This window comes from Pituophis catenifer, unplaced genomic scaffold, assembly GCF_029215685.1.
Source record: "Pituophis catenifer annectens isolate HBS135680 unplaced genomic scaffold, rPitCat1.0.hap2 SCAF_1, whole genome shotgun sequence".
In the NCBI taxonomy this organism is placed as follows: Eukaryota; Metazoa; Chordata; class Lepidosauria; order Squamata; family Colubridae; genus Pituophis; species Pituophis catenifer.
This window is the reverse complement of record NW_027256881.1, coordinates 111367054-111386033: the sequence shown is the minus strand read 5'-3', so window position 1 is coordinate 111386033 and position 18980 is coordinate 111367054. Positions and strand designations below refer to the sequence as shown.

The window sequence follows — 18980 nt, the reverse complement described above, 5'->3', positions numbered from 1 at the left end:
CTCACCCACAATGTAAAAGCAGCTGTGCTAGACCCAAAATAGCCCCTGCAACAAGCAGGAACCTCACACAGCCACAAAAAGCCAAAAAACCAACTTTCACACTTTACACACACAAAATTCCACATACAACTTTGTGAGATTTTGTGTGATTGCGTAGAGTGAAACACTACCGAAACACACTAAATCTCAGAAAGCTGCACAAATATTATTTTATTTTAATTTATTTTTATATAAAAGCAGCTAAATTTAAAACTTCCTAAACTTTAAATGGCTAGGTCTAAAAAAAAAACAAGTAAAAAAAAACCCAATTAACTATTTTTTTAAAGCTCCCAAAGGGGAAAAAAACTTACCCAATTGAACAAGGGTCTCCAACCTTAGCAACTTTAATATTGTAGACTTCAACTCCCAGAATTCCTCAGCCAGCTTTGCTTTGCTGGCTGAGGAATTCTGGGAGTTGAAGTCCACAACTCCCTGCCAGCTTGATTGCAGGCAGGGAGATTCAGTTGCTTGCTGATGCAATCGATTGCAGGGATTACAGCAAGGCGTTGAGACCAGCAGCTAAAGTAAGCAAGCTGAGGGGGGGAGGGGGAGGGATTTTTGCTACCAATTAGCAGGCAGAGCCATTTAAAAGGAAAAAAGTTTTTTTCTTTTACATGGCTCTGGCGATCCAAGCTGAGTTGCCTGATTAGCAGGCAACTGAGCTGGGATCGTCAGAGCTTGGCTGGTCAGAGCCATTTAAAAGAAAAAAAAGGCTCTGATGATCGTGCGGCTCAGCTGGGCATGGGGGGCGGGGCAGGGATTTTTGCTACCAGTTCTCCGAACTGCCCGCCGCCATCGCTACCTACTTGCCCGAGCCGGTCCAAACCGGGAGCATTTCACCCCTGCTCAAGGGCCTTAGCTGATACTTCATTTTAGTTCGTCTGCAGCACTGCTATGAGCACTGCTTGTTAAGGAAGTTACCCCATCCAAGAGTCTCTGCAGATTTTACTCGATTTTACTCATTGCCAACTATAGGGGCCCTCAACTCCATTTCCCCATCCATAAATGAAGTAAAATTTGACTGCTTAAGTATTGTTTTTCTTTTATCTAGCTGACTACTGAAAATCACTGCAGGATTTTCAAGGTGTTTAGAGTTGTGATCTGTCCTAGAATTTTTGCAGGTATTGGTGGTAGACTGGCTTGCCTATAATTTCCTGTACACAACTTTTTAAAGACAGGACCCCAATTTTTCATAGATGATAGCATGCAGGTTTGATCAACTCATCCTTCAGTACCTTAAGCAGGAAGGGCACTAGGATTTATGTGGTCTGGAAATTGAATCTAATTCAAACTAAATAAGCAATTTTAGGAACTTTCATCCTCCTGTTCAAATTGCCTGATGGAACATATTTCATTTTCTCAAAACAGATTGCTCCAAATAGGAGTTGTGTAATTCCAATTTTTCCTACATATTAGCATTCTGTTGTTTTCATTCAGCATTTAGCATACTGAAACTTTTCTCTTCCTTTTATTTTGAATATATCTAGATAAGCTTTTAATTGTTGTTTTTAGTATCCTCCTCCAATCTCAGCTCATTCTGCACACCAATGTATTTAGCATTTTAATTGTATAAAATAATTAACCACATTTTTCCTTCAATGCCTGAGATATATTTTTGTAGAATCCAAAATGGGCACTGAACAAAGCACAACCAATCTCCACTTAAGATCAGATTTAAGACTTAAGAAAATGATTAAACTTTAAAAATATGAACACTAAATGTTTCTAATATACTCTGTTCAGAGTGGCTACCACTATATTACTAACAAATTTACTCAAATCAGAAGTTGATTAAATAGTTGTGATCTACACATAAATGCTGTTAAAATGCCAGCTGGTTTCTTTTACAGTCAACTTGTGAAAATATTTACCTTTACAAATATTTCTCTTTTTTAAAGACAACTTTGTTCTCCACATCGATGAAATGCTATAGGGGCGGAATAAAATATACTTGTCCTGCAACTAATCATGATTTATTTTAAACTAGAATATTAAAACACCAGATTATGAAAGATGTTGGCAATCAGCTAAACTGACTCTTGCTTCAAAAACTGAACATCTGACCTAAAACTGAACTGAGCTTATCATTCTAACTTCCTCAATGAAAATATTTCCTTTTATATTAATTGTTCTAATAGGCATTCTTCCTGGAATTGAATGTATTTTGTTTTTTCTTCTATCATCTCTTTTTAGAAACTAACGTTATATTGTTAAAATGGCTCATCTTCATGAAACTCAAATTATATACCTTTTTGATATAACTTGTATTTATTTGTACAGAAATGGGAAATATTTTTTTATATCAAGGACTGTTTATGGTTGGTACTAATGAGGAATCCAGTTTTAAAACAGATTCAGCAAATATTTAGTTCAAGATGAAAAAAAACACTCAGTGCACATCCAATACAATTTTTATATAAGACCTTGTAATGTCTTTAATATAAAAGGCTATATTTAAAAAAATAGTGAAACCTGGTAAACTTTTATTTAAGAAGAACATTACAATACCATTTGCAATTATTTTTAAAACAAGACCCTAAGAACTAAATTAAATGAAACAAGGCAATCAGTTTCACACACTCACTGAAATACTGTTGTTGTTTTTAAAAAAAGGGGGAAAACATTTTTATCATGGCTTCACAGTTCCAGATTGCTGGTATAAAATATCAAATTTGAAAGTTATCTACCAAACAATAGCTTTCCACTGATTCCACATCTTTTTAACCTAACTCTTTAGATTTAATATTTTTCAAATTTAGAAACAATGTTCAACTTGTCAAGTAGAAAACAAATCTTAGTTCCTGATGCGGCATTCCAAAAAAAATGCACTTAAGTATTTACAGGATATTTACACCAAACATATTATATTGTAGAATTCTAAACAATTCTACTATTTTCTTGGTCAGAAGAGATTCGTTATGACGACAGCCGAGGCCTTTTAGGTGGTGGTGGTGGCATGAGTTCAGTGTCAGGATCTAGGTGATGTTTACGTGGCTGTCCTGGAGTTGCTGCCATACATTTTTCAATGAATTCAAAAAGGAATTCCTTTGTCACTGGATGTTGTATACTGTTGCATACAGCTGGAAGGCAATAACACATTGTGTGAGATGGAGAAGAGCAAGAAAAAACATTTATTCACAGTTGCATTTACAGAAAATGGAGATTCTCAAAATCCAGTGGATCCAAACCAAATTGTCTTGCAAACTGTTATGAGTATCATGACAACATAATCCAGGCAATGAAACTCAAAGAAAGTCTTATTCATATGCAGACATGTTCAACTAGTTCAAAAGAAGAAGCTTCCCGTTACAATGTTCCTGTAAAGGTCAGTTTTTACACTGAAAGCTAAAACTCCTCATACCCTCAAAACCAGAATTGTTGATGTTTTTTCTCCAGCCTCTGAGACCTCTATTACTAAGATCAATCAATCAAGCAGAATAGAGCTGGAAGGGACATTGGAGGTCTTCTAATCCAATCCCCTGCTCAAGCAGGAGACCCTATACCATTTCAGATAGGTGGTTGTCCAGTCTTTTCTTAAAAACCTCCAGTGATGAAGCACTTACAACTTTTGAAGGCAAGCTGTTCTTCGTAGTTATTTATTGTCCTCACTGTTAGGAAGTTAATTCCTGGCTGCTTCTCTCCTTGATTAGTTTCCACCCATTGTTTCTTGTCTTGCCTGCTGGTGCTTTGGAAAATAAGTTAACCCCCCCCCCCTTTTTTTTTTGTGGCAGCTCCTCAAATAGTGGAATACTCTTTTCTCTAAACTGGCCATACCCAATTCCTGCAACCATTCTTCACATGTTTTTGTCTCCAGGCCTTTAATCATCTTAGTTGCTCTTCTTTGCCTTTTTCCAATGTCTCAACATCTTTTTTGTAATATGGTGATCAACAACTGGATGCAGTACTGCCTTACTAAGGCTTTATAAAGCGGTACTAATGTTTCATGTGCCTCTATTTATACAATCAAGGATTGTATTAGTTTTTTTTGGCTGTTCTCAGACATTGCTAGCTCATGTTTAAATGATTGTCCACTAGAACTCCAAGATCCCTCCCAAAATTACTATTTTTGAGCCAGGTTTTGCCTAATCTGTACTTGTACCTTTGGTTTTTCCTGCCTAGGTATAAAACCTTGATAGGACCCATTGTTCAAGTCTGTCAAATCTTTTTGGATCTTGAGCTTGTCTTCTGGGGTGTTCGCTATTCCTGCCAGTTTAGCATCATCTGCACTATACTGTACTGAATCCCGTAATGAACAGCCTGGTGTGTGCCTTGTAACTATGTAATACATTTTGATATAGTATTTTTGGTCTAAAAGGTTAACTCATTATTGTTAAGAAGTAATTAAAACCTTTTAAATAAATTTTGATATTTTCTATTAATTGTAAGTGATTGTGCTATGTTTAGGCATGTACAAGCAACATATTATTTGGAGAACAGTACATATTTTTAAGTAATTTCATGTTTTTGTGGAAAGTATTGACACCTAAACTGTACAAATATGGAATCGTGAACTGCATGTAACTATGGTTGTATGGATAAATATCTGTGAGTTGTTAATAAATGTTAGTATCACATGGTACTTAAATATTTTTTGGTACTTAAATATTTTTACAACATACCAATAGTATTTTTCCTCTGAATTTTTCAAAATAAGTTTTTGTCACATGAAGTGTATAGAGTTAAAATGCATTTTAGCTATATCTATTCAATACCGACAATAATAATTTGTAATGATTTTTAAGCATTTGCCTTGGAAAGAATCTTATTGTCTTATATTTTTAATTAGATTATTTTTAATAGTAGTAGGGAAATTGGAATGTACTACATAAACAACCATTTTTCATAATTTTAATCTTTTATTTCCCATGCTTTACACATTACTTTAGGATGTAGAAATTTTCACTGAGTAGTGGCTGTCTTAATATGAATACAATTGAAAGTGCCAGACAAGAGAAGACCACTTGATATGAATGCTCCATGCCAGTCCACATTTCATTTTTAAATATGCATGAGTCAAACTGCGGTTCTGAACTCCAATTTTTATTGAAGCCAAGAGAACTCAAATTATGAGTCTTAGAGTCTTTGCAAAAAAAAATGGTTAATTTTACTGGCTAAAGTTTAATAACAAAATGCAAATACAGAACCAGTTTATTGCACTTACCCATTGCTGTACTGTAAGCATTGGGAAAACTTTTGTCTATCCTTTGTCTCATAAAGACCCAGCTGTTGTTTTCAAACTTGCATTCTATTATTTTATTATCATATTGCTTCAAATCTTTTGTTACCTGTTTTTTGTTACAAATGAAAAAAGGAAGTCATTTTTTTTTTCTTAAATTCAGATCATTCAGTACCAAATTACTTGCTACAAACATATAATGTACCTCAAAGATACAAGAGACATGATAAAAGCAGAAAACAGCCAAGTTAAATTTCTATCTATCTATCTATCTATCTATCTATCTATAAAATATTAATAAATATATAAATAAATATATAAATTATATTTGAATACATCCCTATGGGGCGTATAATTTTTTTAAGGGGAAAAAAACCTAGAATGCAGAAATGCAAAGAATTTCTGTTCAAATCACAAGAAGTTTTATTCTTAATGTAATTACGGTACGTCTACAGAAATAGAGTATCAAATGGAACACAGGAAATTGTGTCTATTGTGTTTTTTAATCAGAAGAATATATTCCATAAGCTCCTAAAACTAACCATTTAGATTTTTAAATAAATTATACTTGTCATTTGAATCAGAAAATTTATATTAAAATCAACTCTTAAAATTGTCCAACATTTCTGTAATCCTATTTCTTCTCAAACTAACAATAATTATGGTCACGAAAAAAGTATGAGTTTGTACAAATTTACAATGATAAAATTCCCCACTGGTGTAAGTTACAAAACCGCTTTCCATCTGTGTGAAACTAAGTAACCGATGGGAAATCTATGGCCTCCAGATGTTGATAACTGTAGCTTCCAATATTCATTTCCATTAATATCCTCCCTGGGGCTGCAGGGAATTATAATTTAACACATTTGAGCATCAGAAATGCCATATACTTGTCCTAGTGCCTTTATAATAAAATAATCTGAATGCTTCTAGGGTTGGTTTTATTAAAAAAAAAAAGTTAAACCATATGCAGATATCTTTCAAGCTGTATTTTACTATTAGATTAACACTAAATCATAGAATTACTTGTATCCACTTAACATTTTATTTGTTTTGTATACTTTATCTTGTGCACCTTATTAGCCATGCAAAATTTTGGAGTAGCTATGGTAACTTCTGTTGTTGAACATGTTTTATTTTTCTAAACAAAACCCATGCTATTCTTGTTTTCATTATATGAGAAATGGTGTCTGTATTAGAGTGGAAATGAATAGCCTAATCTTGTCCCAAGGCAATATTTTATAATTCTTTGTTTTTTCACATACATTTTATTAAGAATTTTAAACAGCAGATAAAACCTAAAAAGAATTAATGTAAAGAAAAGAAAGGAAAAAAGACAAAGACAAAGACAAATGTACAAAATGAAAAAATGAAAAGAAACAGAAGGAAGTAGCTTTTGATTGTATAGATACCCTGCAGTAAAGGGCTTGGGTCTTTCCAAAAATTGACGATAGAATTCCAAAGGTATTCACTGGTGACATCATTCTGATGACCAATATCCCTGATTCTCTCTTCTACTATTAATTCAGCCATCTCCAGGGTTAATTGGCTTAAAGATTCAGGGTAAGCAAAACTGCAAAGTTCTGCTATACAGATACAGAGCCAATGAGATTGGTAGCTGTCTGTCAACAGCAGAGACATCAGGCCTATAGGATCAAACTTAATTCTAAATACTGAGATTAGAATCCTAGACCAGGCCTGAGTCTTAATACTTAGTACATTAGCTTCAAGCCTCAATACTGCACTTGGATACTGAACGAAGTCCTAAGGAAATTTCAATGGCTTCATAAACGCTCGGATTTGTGTGTGGGTCAAGTTGTAGTCCACATAAAAGTTGGGCAATTGTTTTAGCTGTAAACAATTTAACTGCTGCTAGAATGTAATTTGCCTGTTGCCTATAAACTTTAATTATTGTTTGTGTGCTCTTTTGAGCAGTAGAAGTGGCATAATTTACCTGGGTTGTTAATTTCCTGGAGGCCTGAAATACTATGCCCAAATACTAAAACATCTGACCTGCTCTAATTCATGGGAACCAATTGTCCACTTTTGCTTTGTAAGGAAAAAAAAAATAGAACTTTGGATTTATCATAATTGATTATAAATTGTTCCTCATTACAGTAGGATGCCAGGGTTCTCAATGCCTGCTTCATGCCTACAGAAGTATTTCAGCTTAACTAGTATCTCTAGTAACTAGTAACACTACTGTTAAAGCAGCAAGGTATTATTTTGTTCTGAAGAAATTTTACAAGTTCTCAAATGCACTTCCAAAATTTTTTCCCAGCTTCTTAATTTTAAACTATTATTTCTGTAATAATTTAAATTTATTTAAATCTAATCATCACAAATGCTTCCTTCTAATCCTATCCCCCCCCCAGCCCCCTATACACACACCAGTAATTCATATCACCACCACCGTAGCAACTATATTGATTTCTGGTGGATCATTGGATTTAAATCTTTTTAGCAGAAGTGACATCATGAGAAATGTTGGGAGTTTTACTCAACAAGTTATCCACCACAAAATAGGGTTAAAATCATTCCCATTTTGTTAGTATGATTAACTGCCCAATGTGTCCATCCATAATCTTTTTTATAGCATATCACATATATGTCACAGAAAAGCATTTCTCAGCCAGAGGTTTTATAGTTGTGGAATCAGCTAGTCACATTCAGGAAAATATACACTTTCCTAATCCATAGTGAATATGATTGCCCACAGAAAAAAACATTAGGCTACGTAATGGCTTGAAAATGCATATTAACTGGTAATCACTGCCAGGTAAAATTTATCTCTAGCTAGCTAAATCCATCCATCCATTTCCTGTTGAAGGAGGAAAAGATGTTAGTGAACCACCTGTTTGAGAAGAAAAAGGGAAGGGAAGAAAGTTTATTGTAGTCAATGACTTTCACAAATCAGCATTCTCTATAAGGCTGTGTCACAATTTATCATTCTTATGGTGTTCACAGAATTAAAATAGCAGAAAATTATGTGCTTGCTCTATTTCACTGTGACAATTAAGTGGGATTAACTAACTATCTATGTACTTGCTTGGCCATTCATTAACAATCTGGAAGATCTTTCCAGAAAATGATAACATCTGCCAGAACAACGACCTAAATGCATTTTCCTAACAGAAAGGGCTGATCAGTTTAAACAATGACATGTTACTATAATTATTCTGAATATGCTTGGAAGGAGGGGAGGGGGAGAAAACATTCCTTCCCGCCCCCCCCCCATGTAATTTATGTGATCGCTATCTACTATAATCATTGGTCCAACCTACAAATCACGACTGAGTTAATATCAGAAAGTAACACTGTTGTAAAAATTAGGATGACTTAGTTTCATCAATATTAGCCATCAATATAAAGATTGTCCTTGTTTTGTAAAGCAGACCCTCCAGAATTCTCTGCTTTTCTTATCCATTAAAACAGGAACAAGCAATATTTGGAAATGGACATTGTATGTATGTGGTGTTTTTTTTAATTAACCTTCAAGGGCCACTTGATACATTACTAGAAGAAGCCATCACCTTTTCCTCCGTAAATGTGGAAAAACAGTCATAAGTCCCTTTTTGCAGGACCTTTGCTTTCCATTGAGGACCTGTATGCTGCACGAGCCATAAAGAGGGCTGTGAAAATATCTACAGACCCCTCACATCCTGGACATAAACTGTTTCAACTGCTCCCCTCAAGACCACACTATAGGGCCGTGATGGCAAATCTATGGCATGTGTGCCAGAGGTGGCACACAGAGCCCTCTCTGTGGGCACACGGGCTTTCGCCAGCTGCTCTTCTGGTTTCCGGCGCACCCAAAGACCAGCTGACCAGTGCACATGCGAGCGCCGGCCAGCTGGTCTTCGGGTTTCCGCTGCTCTGGCGCACACACATTCTGGTTTGGGCACTCGGTGCCAAAAAGGTTCGCCAACACAGCTATAGGACATTGCATGCCAAAACTAGACACAAGGATAGGTTTTTGCCCCTGCCATCACTATGCTAAACAACTAATTCCACAACACTGTCTATGCCCTAGGATGTCAAACCACATAGTAAAGCTGTATTACCTTTTATCTTTCTCATCTTTCCTATTACCTATTTCCTTAGCTACTTATAACTTTGTTGCTTCTATCTCATGATTTATGCTGATTGCCTTTATTTAGTATCCTATTAGGATTTATGCTGTTTGCTTATTTAGTATCCTATGACTATCACTGAGTTTGTATCCTGATTTACGATGGTATTTTATGATTATGATCATGATTTATTACTTGTTGCTTGTATATATACTGAGAACTTATGCACTGGAGACAAATTCTTTGTTTCTATTCTATTCTATTCTATTCTATTCTATTCTATTCTATTCTATTCTATTCTATTCTATTCTATTTTCTAGTCTACCCTACCCTACTCTATTTTCTATTTATATAATCATGTATAAAAAGAATCCCCAAAAAGCAAAAAGAAAAAAAGAAAAAACAAGGAATTTTTATCTGTAAATGTTTACATAATAATATAGTTCAAATATATTTTAAAAATAACTGTCAGTATATTTTGCAAAACTGCCCCCAAATCACGATGTAAGAACAGCTGAACTGCCACAGCAATTCAGAGGTATAAGATAATACATTCTTTCAGTTCTACTCTTTAATTTGAAAGATGCTGTCCTTCATCATTTTAAATCCTTTTAGATAATAAAACAATGTTTCTACATAAAGCCTCTCTTCATCGAATACAGCCTCCCAGTTGGCATAGCATGGAGGAAATCCAATACATGTTTCTGTTAAAACAGCAGGGAATCAATTTCTTTTGGTGCCTCGGACCCTACTTGTTTACTTCATAGCTGATGGCTGCAGCAAAGAAGGGCAATGCGATGATGCTACTAGTAAGGCAGGGACCAAATATCTAAAATGTAATTATACTTTTAAAGATGTTTTAACCTATAGGAGGCTTCTTTCAACTCCTTCCCCTTAACTGCATGCTAAAATCAGCAGTGCGTCATGCCACTAAGTTTTGGTAGATTGCTGCTGATGGGGAACAGAGGAGGGGGACTGATTAAGTAACAGTCCTAACAGAAGCATCTTCTTCTAAGGACCTGGAAGGGAGAATGCTCCTGTTTCCTGCACTCCCCTGCCAAATACATTATAAATAATTTGCAGGACCACAGAAAGGAGAACTCCTGCTAACACAATATTAGATTCTACCATTTGTAATGTTCCTGAAAAAGAATGACAAGCCATTGCTTGTCATTTTAAATATATACTTTAAAATCAATGAATGTGACTTATAAATCCATATAAAACTGGTGACTTATCAAGGAGCAAATATAGATTTCAATTCTGTCACTGTATATGTGCTTGATGTTAACTGCAGTCTGCCCTATATATTAAGTGAAATGCCCTATATATAGCATATAGAATTAAAATGTCTCATTAAAATGACAATTTCAACATATGAATGAATCATTTAAATCATATTAAAATATGGAAAAATAAACAGGAATCCTTTGACACTTACTGTTATTTACTGTTTCACATAAAACTGAAAAACCAGGTAATTGAAAGTTTTCCTCAACTGTGCTTTGCTTCCCAGAAGCTAGCTTTATGCAAGTGTTTTTTGTTTTTTTTAAATCGAACAAGCTTTCAACCCTGGGAACAATTATGCTAAAGCTGCCAGAAAATGTGTTTGCTTTGTTAAATTGAGCTTCAAAAGTATTTCAATTGAACACACATTTGTAATTGCAAGTAAGGCCTATTCTTATATCCAATTCAAAAACGCTTATTTTATTACAGCTTATTACGAATATGCTGTCTAAAATGCAACAGCATGACTCTTCCATTTCTAGCCCATAATTTTATGATAATTATATGTAATAGTATGCATGAGCTGGTTTCTGCTCCTAACAAAGACCCAGATTGGCATGATAGCAGTTCTGCTTTCCCTATGGTATAATACTTGCCTGCATAGGAACATTCTACAATAAGAAGAGATAAGATTTAATCACGTGCTCTCAGTTTTATATCTTTTCATCTGGCTGCAGTATACCAAAAGAATAAACATAATCTCCAAAGACTAATTATGGTATGTTTTCAGTAGCCAAAGTTGGCAACTATGAAATATGTCTTTTATTAACTATCTCACATCCAAATGTTATTTATGGAAATCATCAGTTAAATCCTGCAGATCTGTTATTTCAACATGAAGTTATCTGAAAGCAATTTCATTCAGGCAAGATTCCAGTCACTTTCCTATAAATTAAACTATCGTGCCAGTGTTATATTTGTAAAATGTTGTATAATTTTGTCTTTGACTTAATCATAGCCAGGTTATCTTGGTATCATTTCAACAGGATTCTCGTTTGGTGTGGAAATTTTCTCTTATAAGATTTGGCAATCCAGATAAAGTTTCCCTTAAAATATAAACTCTTCTAATTGCTTTATTAAAGAAGTAAACGATTAAGATTTGGAAACTGTTTCACAAAAATTAAATATTTTCATAACATGGTTAAGAGAATCTGAGTGACGAAGAGAGAAAAAAGTGTATCAAGAACCACCTGATTAGTTATGCACATCTCCCTGGAGCATGTAGATTTGATCGCCAGCCCTTAAAATGGAATATGTACATAACAAAAGAGCTAAAATAATTGGGGGTGTGGCTATTTCAATCTTTCTCAGAGGAAAACATAGACTATCTGTAAATTTAAAGTGGTTTTTCTCCCTCTAAAAATTTAGGATCATTTCTTAAAATAAATGCATTGACATCCAGAAGCATTCAAAGTTAAACATTGCTTATACAATGCATAGCTAAACTATAGGATTTGCTGCCATCAGGCCAATTGATAACCAGCAATTTAGTCAGCTATGAAAGAGGACTGGATAAATAAATAGAGTACTAAGCTATTGATGATACTAACCTTGATAACTCTTTATTACACCTAGAACTGTAGGCAGCATGTCTTAAATATAAGATGCTAGGAAGCAACAGTGGAAACAGCTATTGCCTTCCTCTTTGTGACAGTATTAGTATTCTCTCTACAATAATTACAGCAATAGTAATAGCATTTAGGCTTATATACCACCCAATAGTGTTTTACAGCACACGCTGAGCAGTTTACTATGTTAAAGCATTATTTGCACATTGCCCCCAACAATCTGGGTCCTCATTTTACCAACCTCAGAAGGATGGAAGGCTGAATCAACCTTGAACCCTGTCAGGATCAAACTCCAGACTGTTAACAGAGTTAGCCTACAATATTGCATTCTAATCACTGCGCTACCAGGGCTCCTAATATAGAAATTAACCTGGAATTATTTAATCCTCATGAAAAAGATGAGTATCTCAGATCCGAATACACTAATTCTACCAAATGTCTGAAAAAGAATGGATTTTAGAAAGTAAAGAACATAATCATTTTAAAGTATAAATACTTTATCAAAATGTTTTAAAATATTGCATTTTTCGGAATATAAGATGCACCTTTTTACCTCCCAAAAGGGGGTGAAAATTTAGGTGCGTCTTATACACCGAATGTCCCACCCACTGGCTCCCACCCTTGGGGCTGTGCCTCCAGCAGTTACCTCCTTGCAAGCAAACAGTAAGAAAAAATGGCTCCTTTCAGCTCCAGCATAGGTTAATTAGCACAAGTTGATTAGATCGGCCTCCCGACTCTCAGCTGATTTGCTCTCAGCTGTTCTGCGCAGGGCTCTGCTGCTTGCTGTTTGCTGCAGGAGATTTTTTTCCCCCTAGCTATACTGAAAAACGAAACTGAAAGTAAATCAGGCTCTTTGCTCCAACAAAATGGCAAAATGAGACAGAGATTTCTTTTTCCTCACCAAAAAAGGTAGGTGCAAACAATGGGAAATTTAGGGCAAAAGAGGGGAGTTCAAGATTTTAAAACACAAAAGAAAAAAGGCAAAAATAAAAATAAGAAAGGAGAAAAAGAAAAAGAAATGAAAGAGAAAGACGTTATACATATTTAGAATTGAAATATGAATAGTAGTAAGAAATAAATGGGAAACCATGATTGTAAAAATGAAATGAATAATAACTGGAATATTTTTCTATATGGGCAAAACTTTGGGTTATTCGGAGAGTTTAAGATGTGAAAATGAGTAACATAAGAGGAAAGCTCTATTTAACTAGGTAATTGTAATAATTGAGATACTATTAATTGTATATTGTGTTGAAAGCAGAAATGGTTAAGTTGTGGTTTGGAGGAATTTATGGGGAAAATTATTTGGTTTATTATTATCGGTAAATATAATTAATTTGATTTGTAAGAAATTGGATTGCATGGAAATAATTGGAATATTCATGTTCATATTAATATACAAAAAAGATAGTTATATAACTAATTGATTTATATAAAAATGTTGAATTTGTATTAAACAATTGTAATATTACATAATTAATCAATGTGAGGATGGATATAAAAATAGATGACAATGGGAAGGAGTATAATATAGAAGGGAAAAATTAATTTGATTAAGATTAGAGATGAGAATGAAGGGTAATACTGTTTTTTTTAAAAAAATAGATGAGGAATAAATATGGCAAAAAGGAAATATGGAAATTTTAAATTTAATTGAAATGACTAAACACTGTTTAAATTTGTGAACCGGCCAAATACTCTGTTCAAAGAAAATACATTGTATGTTTGTATGTGTGTTTGTCTAAAAAATAAAAAAAACCTTTTTTTAAAAAAAATTGTAAATTTAATTGAAATGACTAAACACTGTTTAAATTTGTGGGCCAGCCAAATACTGTTCAAAGAAAATACATTGTATCTTTGTATGTGTGTTTGTCTAAAAAATAAAAAAAGCCTTTTTTAAAAAAAAACAACCAAAAAAGGTAGGTGCTTCTTATACTCCGGTGCATCTTATACTCCGAAAAATACGGTAAGTTGCTTATTTCTCACAAAGTTGCAAATGCTGAGCATAGGAATGGTACCACACACACACACACATATACACACAAACTAACAGTTTTATAACTTTATCTAGGCAAAAACTTACAAAACTAATTGCTGTTACCTTAATTTCTGCAAAAGGTCTATCTAAACTTCCAACATAAAGCAATCCGACGTTCCGTGGGAGAAGCCTAAAAAAAGAAAATGTCTAATTAAAAGCTGTCAATACCATTCTGCATGTTTTGATAAGTAAAGTAATCTATCCTGGCCCATATATACTGTATATTTTAGTTAATATACCCAGAACTGAAGTAATAGTATAAAATCTAGTAATATACCAAAGTCCATGTTTTGTATTTTTGCCAGAAGGCACACCTCCAGAAAACTAATTATTATGCTTCTCAAAGCATGAGCTGATTAGGAATGGACAAAACTCACTTCATTATTTCTACAAAAATGAGTACTTAACCAAAAAAAAGGTTACATGTTTGGAATAAATATAAAATTCTCATAGAGTACAATTTTCTAATTTATATGGCACTTCTTAGCTAGTATTAGAATAACTTTTCCCTTACCGAAAGATGGAGATCTGACTTTCAAGTTATGTTACACTTACTGATAATGATCAATACATGATTCTAAAAGATCTGTGGAAGAAGTCATGCAAAGATCCAACACAGATTCAAACTTAAGAAAAGGCGAGGCCAATGGCCAAAATTCTTTTGTAAAGACTTTCCTTCTGAGGCCTACTTAGAACATGCCTATATGGAAGCTATCATAGGTATCCCATATTATCTCATAAAGATCCCAATCCTCCAAAGAAAGGCAGCTACATGTTATGTAAACTACAAAAATTATCCAGATCTTCAGATTTCAAACTTTTATTCAGACTTTTAAGCATCCATAGAAAATTTAAATGGTTGCTGAGTTTAATCCAGACCTGGGCATTTTATGGCCCCTAGGTGACATCTAGCCCTTAGGTTCGTTGTCTGCCCTTTGTGGATTGCTTTTATTTTGAAGACAACTGCTATTTTTTTTCCAATATGTCTGTGTGTGCATGCCTATGCGCCTTCACAACCCTATTGGTTTGGCCCGCCACAACAGTCCCAGTTTTCTCATGTGGCTCCTTGGAAAAATTGCCCACCTTGGTTTAATCTATCTATATCCTTGTTGTGGATAATATAGTATCCCCATCCTATTCCTGCTACTTGTCAGAATATTTAAGTTTCAGAATAAATGGCTAAAATTCATTTTTATCAGATTATCATAGGCAAAAAAGCCATCCATGAAAAGAGCAACAGCATTTATTTGGCATAAGAAAACAAACATAAAATAGTCCGTGATAGTTGCTTTTGCTATTAGATAGGCTTCTGTAGATTATAGAAGAACATTTTTTTTAATTAGTTTTCTCTTGTTTTGATTATTTTAAATATTGTTTTACACAGGTACTAAAGTAGGTTTTCTCCAAATCATTTTCTCCCATGCAATCCAGAAAGAAATTGTGTTTTTAGCTAATTGAGCACCAAAAGTCATAAATCCAATTTAAGATTCTTAGTTGAAATTAGTCAAAATGTAAATTTGGAAAAGTAGCAAATTGGCAGTCAAAACTGTAATACTCAAGATTTCAAAATCAATTGCAACTTCATCAGCCATACTTCCTGAAAGGCAAATTTTTGTTAAGCAACATTTATAAAACTTTTTTTACTAATCAATGCAAAACACAATGCTAAAATGTAATTGGAAAATAAAATGTAAGAGTTATCTCTCTGTTATAATTATGGTTTTCTTTTAGTTAAGGGTTCTGTGGTTGAGTATCAACATTTTAGGATAATAAATATGAAATCATCATCGCAACTTGCTAGGAAAGTTGCTGCTTATTTAAATGAAGGCATATGCATTAAAGGAGCTGTGATGGTGAAGTGGTTAGAATGCTGTACTGCAAGTAACTCTGCCTACCACCAGGAGTTCGTTCCTGAGCAGCTCAAGATTGACTCAGCCTTCAATTCTTCTGAGATAAATAAAATGAGGACCCAAATTATTGGGGACAATATGCTGGCATTTGTAAACCACTCAGAGAGTGCTATAAAGCACTATGGAGTGGTATATAAATCTAAGTGCTATTGCTATTAACAGAGAGAAAATTCTACATGAATTATAATTAATATTCAAAAAGCCATCCTTTAGACGTATCGAGGCTTAAAGCAGAATATGTCATCCCCTTAACTTCAACGTAGGAAGGACATTGCTTTGATGAGAAGCAAATATTTATATATAGGACTAAGTTATCCCAGATCAGTTTTCATTGTTTGAAATATAAACCAGCTATAGTGAGAACCGAATCAACTGGATAGGAGAGTTGTTGCTTTTTCACAGTGGAACATAATATAACTTTGATTATGATATAAATGGACTAGCACCAACTCTAGTGTTCTTTGCTTTCATATTGTATTTTCTTAATGTACCATTAGGACTCAGATTAAGTTTCACTGATAATATTTAAGGGAAAGATATGCAAACATTCAGAAAATCCATAAAGGAGTAAGTATATTTTCACAGAACTCTGTATAAACTGGCTAATACTTAAGTCAGAGTTAAAGATTCATATTCTTTCTCGTATATAAGTATTATTAAGGGTAATAAAAATTAAAAAGGACAGCTTTTTTGCTTTCATAATTTTTTCATAAAAATTGTAATTTTTTTCCCTTGTGTATTTTAACTTTGGAAATATTTTTTTTTAAAAGAACAGCATAGTAAATAGCATCACATGCCTTTACTTTCACCTGACAGTTTCATTATAGTGTGTTGAATACTTTGTCCATCCTATTTATAAATTATTCAAAGAATTGATCTTCTCTCATTCCTTAGGGAGATTATTATTTCATCTAACAGCCATTGTTAGAATCTTCTCCATTTTGGTGAAGTCTCAATTCCCTCTTCCATTTCATCCCCATGTAAGAAACTTTTGTCCTCTCAACAAAATATGTACAGGAAATATGAGAATAATCCGCAAGTCCTCCACAGTACTTTTTGGACTGGCAGTTTTTAATTCTTATACTGATTTTAATTCACAAATCAGATAAATTGTTTTAATTCTGTCAAAAGTTTGACAGACTAAAGCAATTGTTTTGCAAATTGCTGAAATCTGTCTATGAAGGATGACAGTAATGTATTTCTACAAGCGCTGAACTATTAAACAATTTCTATTATTAAATAGTGGCATCCTCTATTTTAAAAGTATATTTTCTCTTGTTCTCTTTAAGCAATACTTCTATTATCTAAAGACTTGATCTGATTAATATTGTAGTTATTTTTTTCCTATCCTGATCTCTTACCTTCTGAGAAGGAAGATATCAAAATAAGGAAGGAAAAACTATCTAATACTGGATGTAAAACTGAAATGATAAATGTAGCTTTTTAATTTGTAATGCTATCCTTTGTGTGTATAAATGGAAAATCTACTATTCCATCCTTATCTTTTGAACAAGTTAAACTGCTACCTTAAAGAATTGCAGTGTTGATATACAACCAGCAGCTCATATAAATGATAGCATGTTGTTAATCTAATTAGCTACAGGATGTTATTTCTCTATCCCTGGGCTCCAGTCCATTTTATCCAGTGTTCATTTGTTATTTTGGAACATCACTCTTACATAAGGGAATGAAAAAACAGGATAGACTAGAAAACAAAAAGCTCAATAACAAATGCCAGTAGAGATGTCCAATTCAATTCCATCAAAGCAGACACATTATTTTTGTAGTAAACATTAAATATAAAGTTGACCAATCTTTCACTTAAAATATCTATAAACCTGACTGGCTTACAAATTTTAGCAAGGACAAGCATTAAATATGTCACTTTCACAAGGTTATATATACACTGTATATTATGTTGATGCAAACCTTAATAATCTACTAGAATAAATCAAATATTAATTTAAATGATTTTGGGATATTTGCAAAGATGGAAAACTTTATTCAAGTTAGCTTGACTAAAGGACTTCCATTGATCAACAGACTTTACTATGAATTAGGCACATGACCAAATGCCTGCTGATACTACATAGCATGTAAACATTGCAGCTACATTTAATATTGGTCCTATGAACAGCAATAATAGTCCTCAATTTACGATGGCAACTGGGGTCAGAATTTCTGTCACTAAACATTAACCAAATCCCATGTTAGACTAGGCAACTTCCAAGGCAATAACCAAGTCAGTAGGGAAGCCAACGGGAAGTTGAAAGTCTCAGGTGGCTTGTAAGCAGGCTAGCAAGCAGGTAAGTAAGTTGCCAGGTGGAGGACGGCATGAGGTGTGAGGGAGGCTCAGAAAAGCTAAAAGAAGATGCAAGGGAGGCATAGCAAGGCTTGGGGAGAATGTGAAAATGGCTGATGCAACACAAATGCAGAAGGGCTGGGGAAGGGTGCGCGAGTAGGGAAGATTTACCCCAGTTAATTTTGATCTTCCCTGTCAGCTTCCCCATTGACTTTCTGGGGAAGCCAGCAGGGAAGTTCGTAAACGGCAATCATGTTATCATGGGGCACTGCAAGCCATTTGCCAAGTGCCCACAATACCATGATTCCAGGGTTGTTGGGATGACCAAAACTCTGAAGACCAATCAATCCCACCATTTGTTCAGTGCCATCATAAATTTGAATGGTGGCTGAACGAATGGTTCTAAGTCAAGGGTTATCTGTACAGTCAAAAGAATGACAGCTAGAGCACATCATTAAAGTATAATATATTACTTCAAGATTTGCAGATTAGAAGTCCAAATTTAGTTAACATCTATCTAGCTAACATCTATCAAATGTAGCATGACTTTATTCTAGAAATCCACTTCAGATGCTGTAAATTAAAGA

At 34.1% G+C, this 18980-nt stretch overlaps 1 protein-coding gene across 3 annotated transcripts in view; it reads right to left on the bottom strand.

The window, feature by feature from the left end:
* Positions 1 to 2432: 2432 nt before the first annotated feature.
* Positions 2433 to 18980, bottom strand: part of RNGTT (RNA guanylyltransferase and 5'-phosphatase) — a 131633-nt gene continuing 115085 nt past the window's right edge. For 2 of the 3 annotated variants that reach the window (XM_070954031.1, XM_070954038.1), the window contains 3 exons: positions 14245 to 14311; positions 5201 to 5324; positions 2433 to 3119 (listed from right to left, as the gene is read on the bottom strand). In XM_070954031.1, coding sequence (XP_070810132.1) covers positions 2956 to 3119; positions 5201 to 5324; positions 14245 to 14311 — 355 coding nt within the window. In that variant the 3' untranslated portion in view covers positions 2433 to 2955. Of the gene's footprint in view, positions 3120 to 5200; positions 5325 to 14244; positions 14312 to 18980 lie in introns of those variants that run through there. The other variant, XR_011601065.1, reaches the window with a different exon arrangement.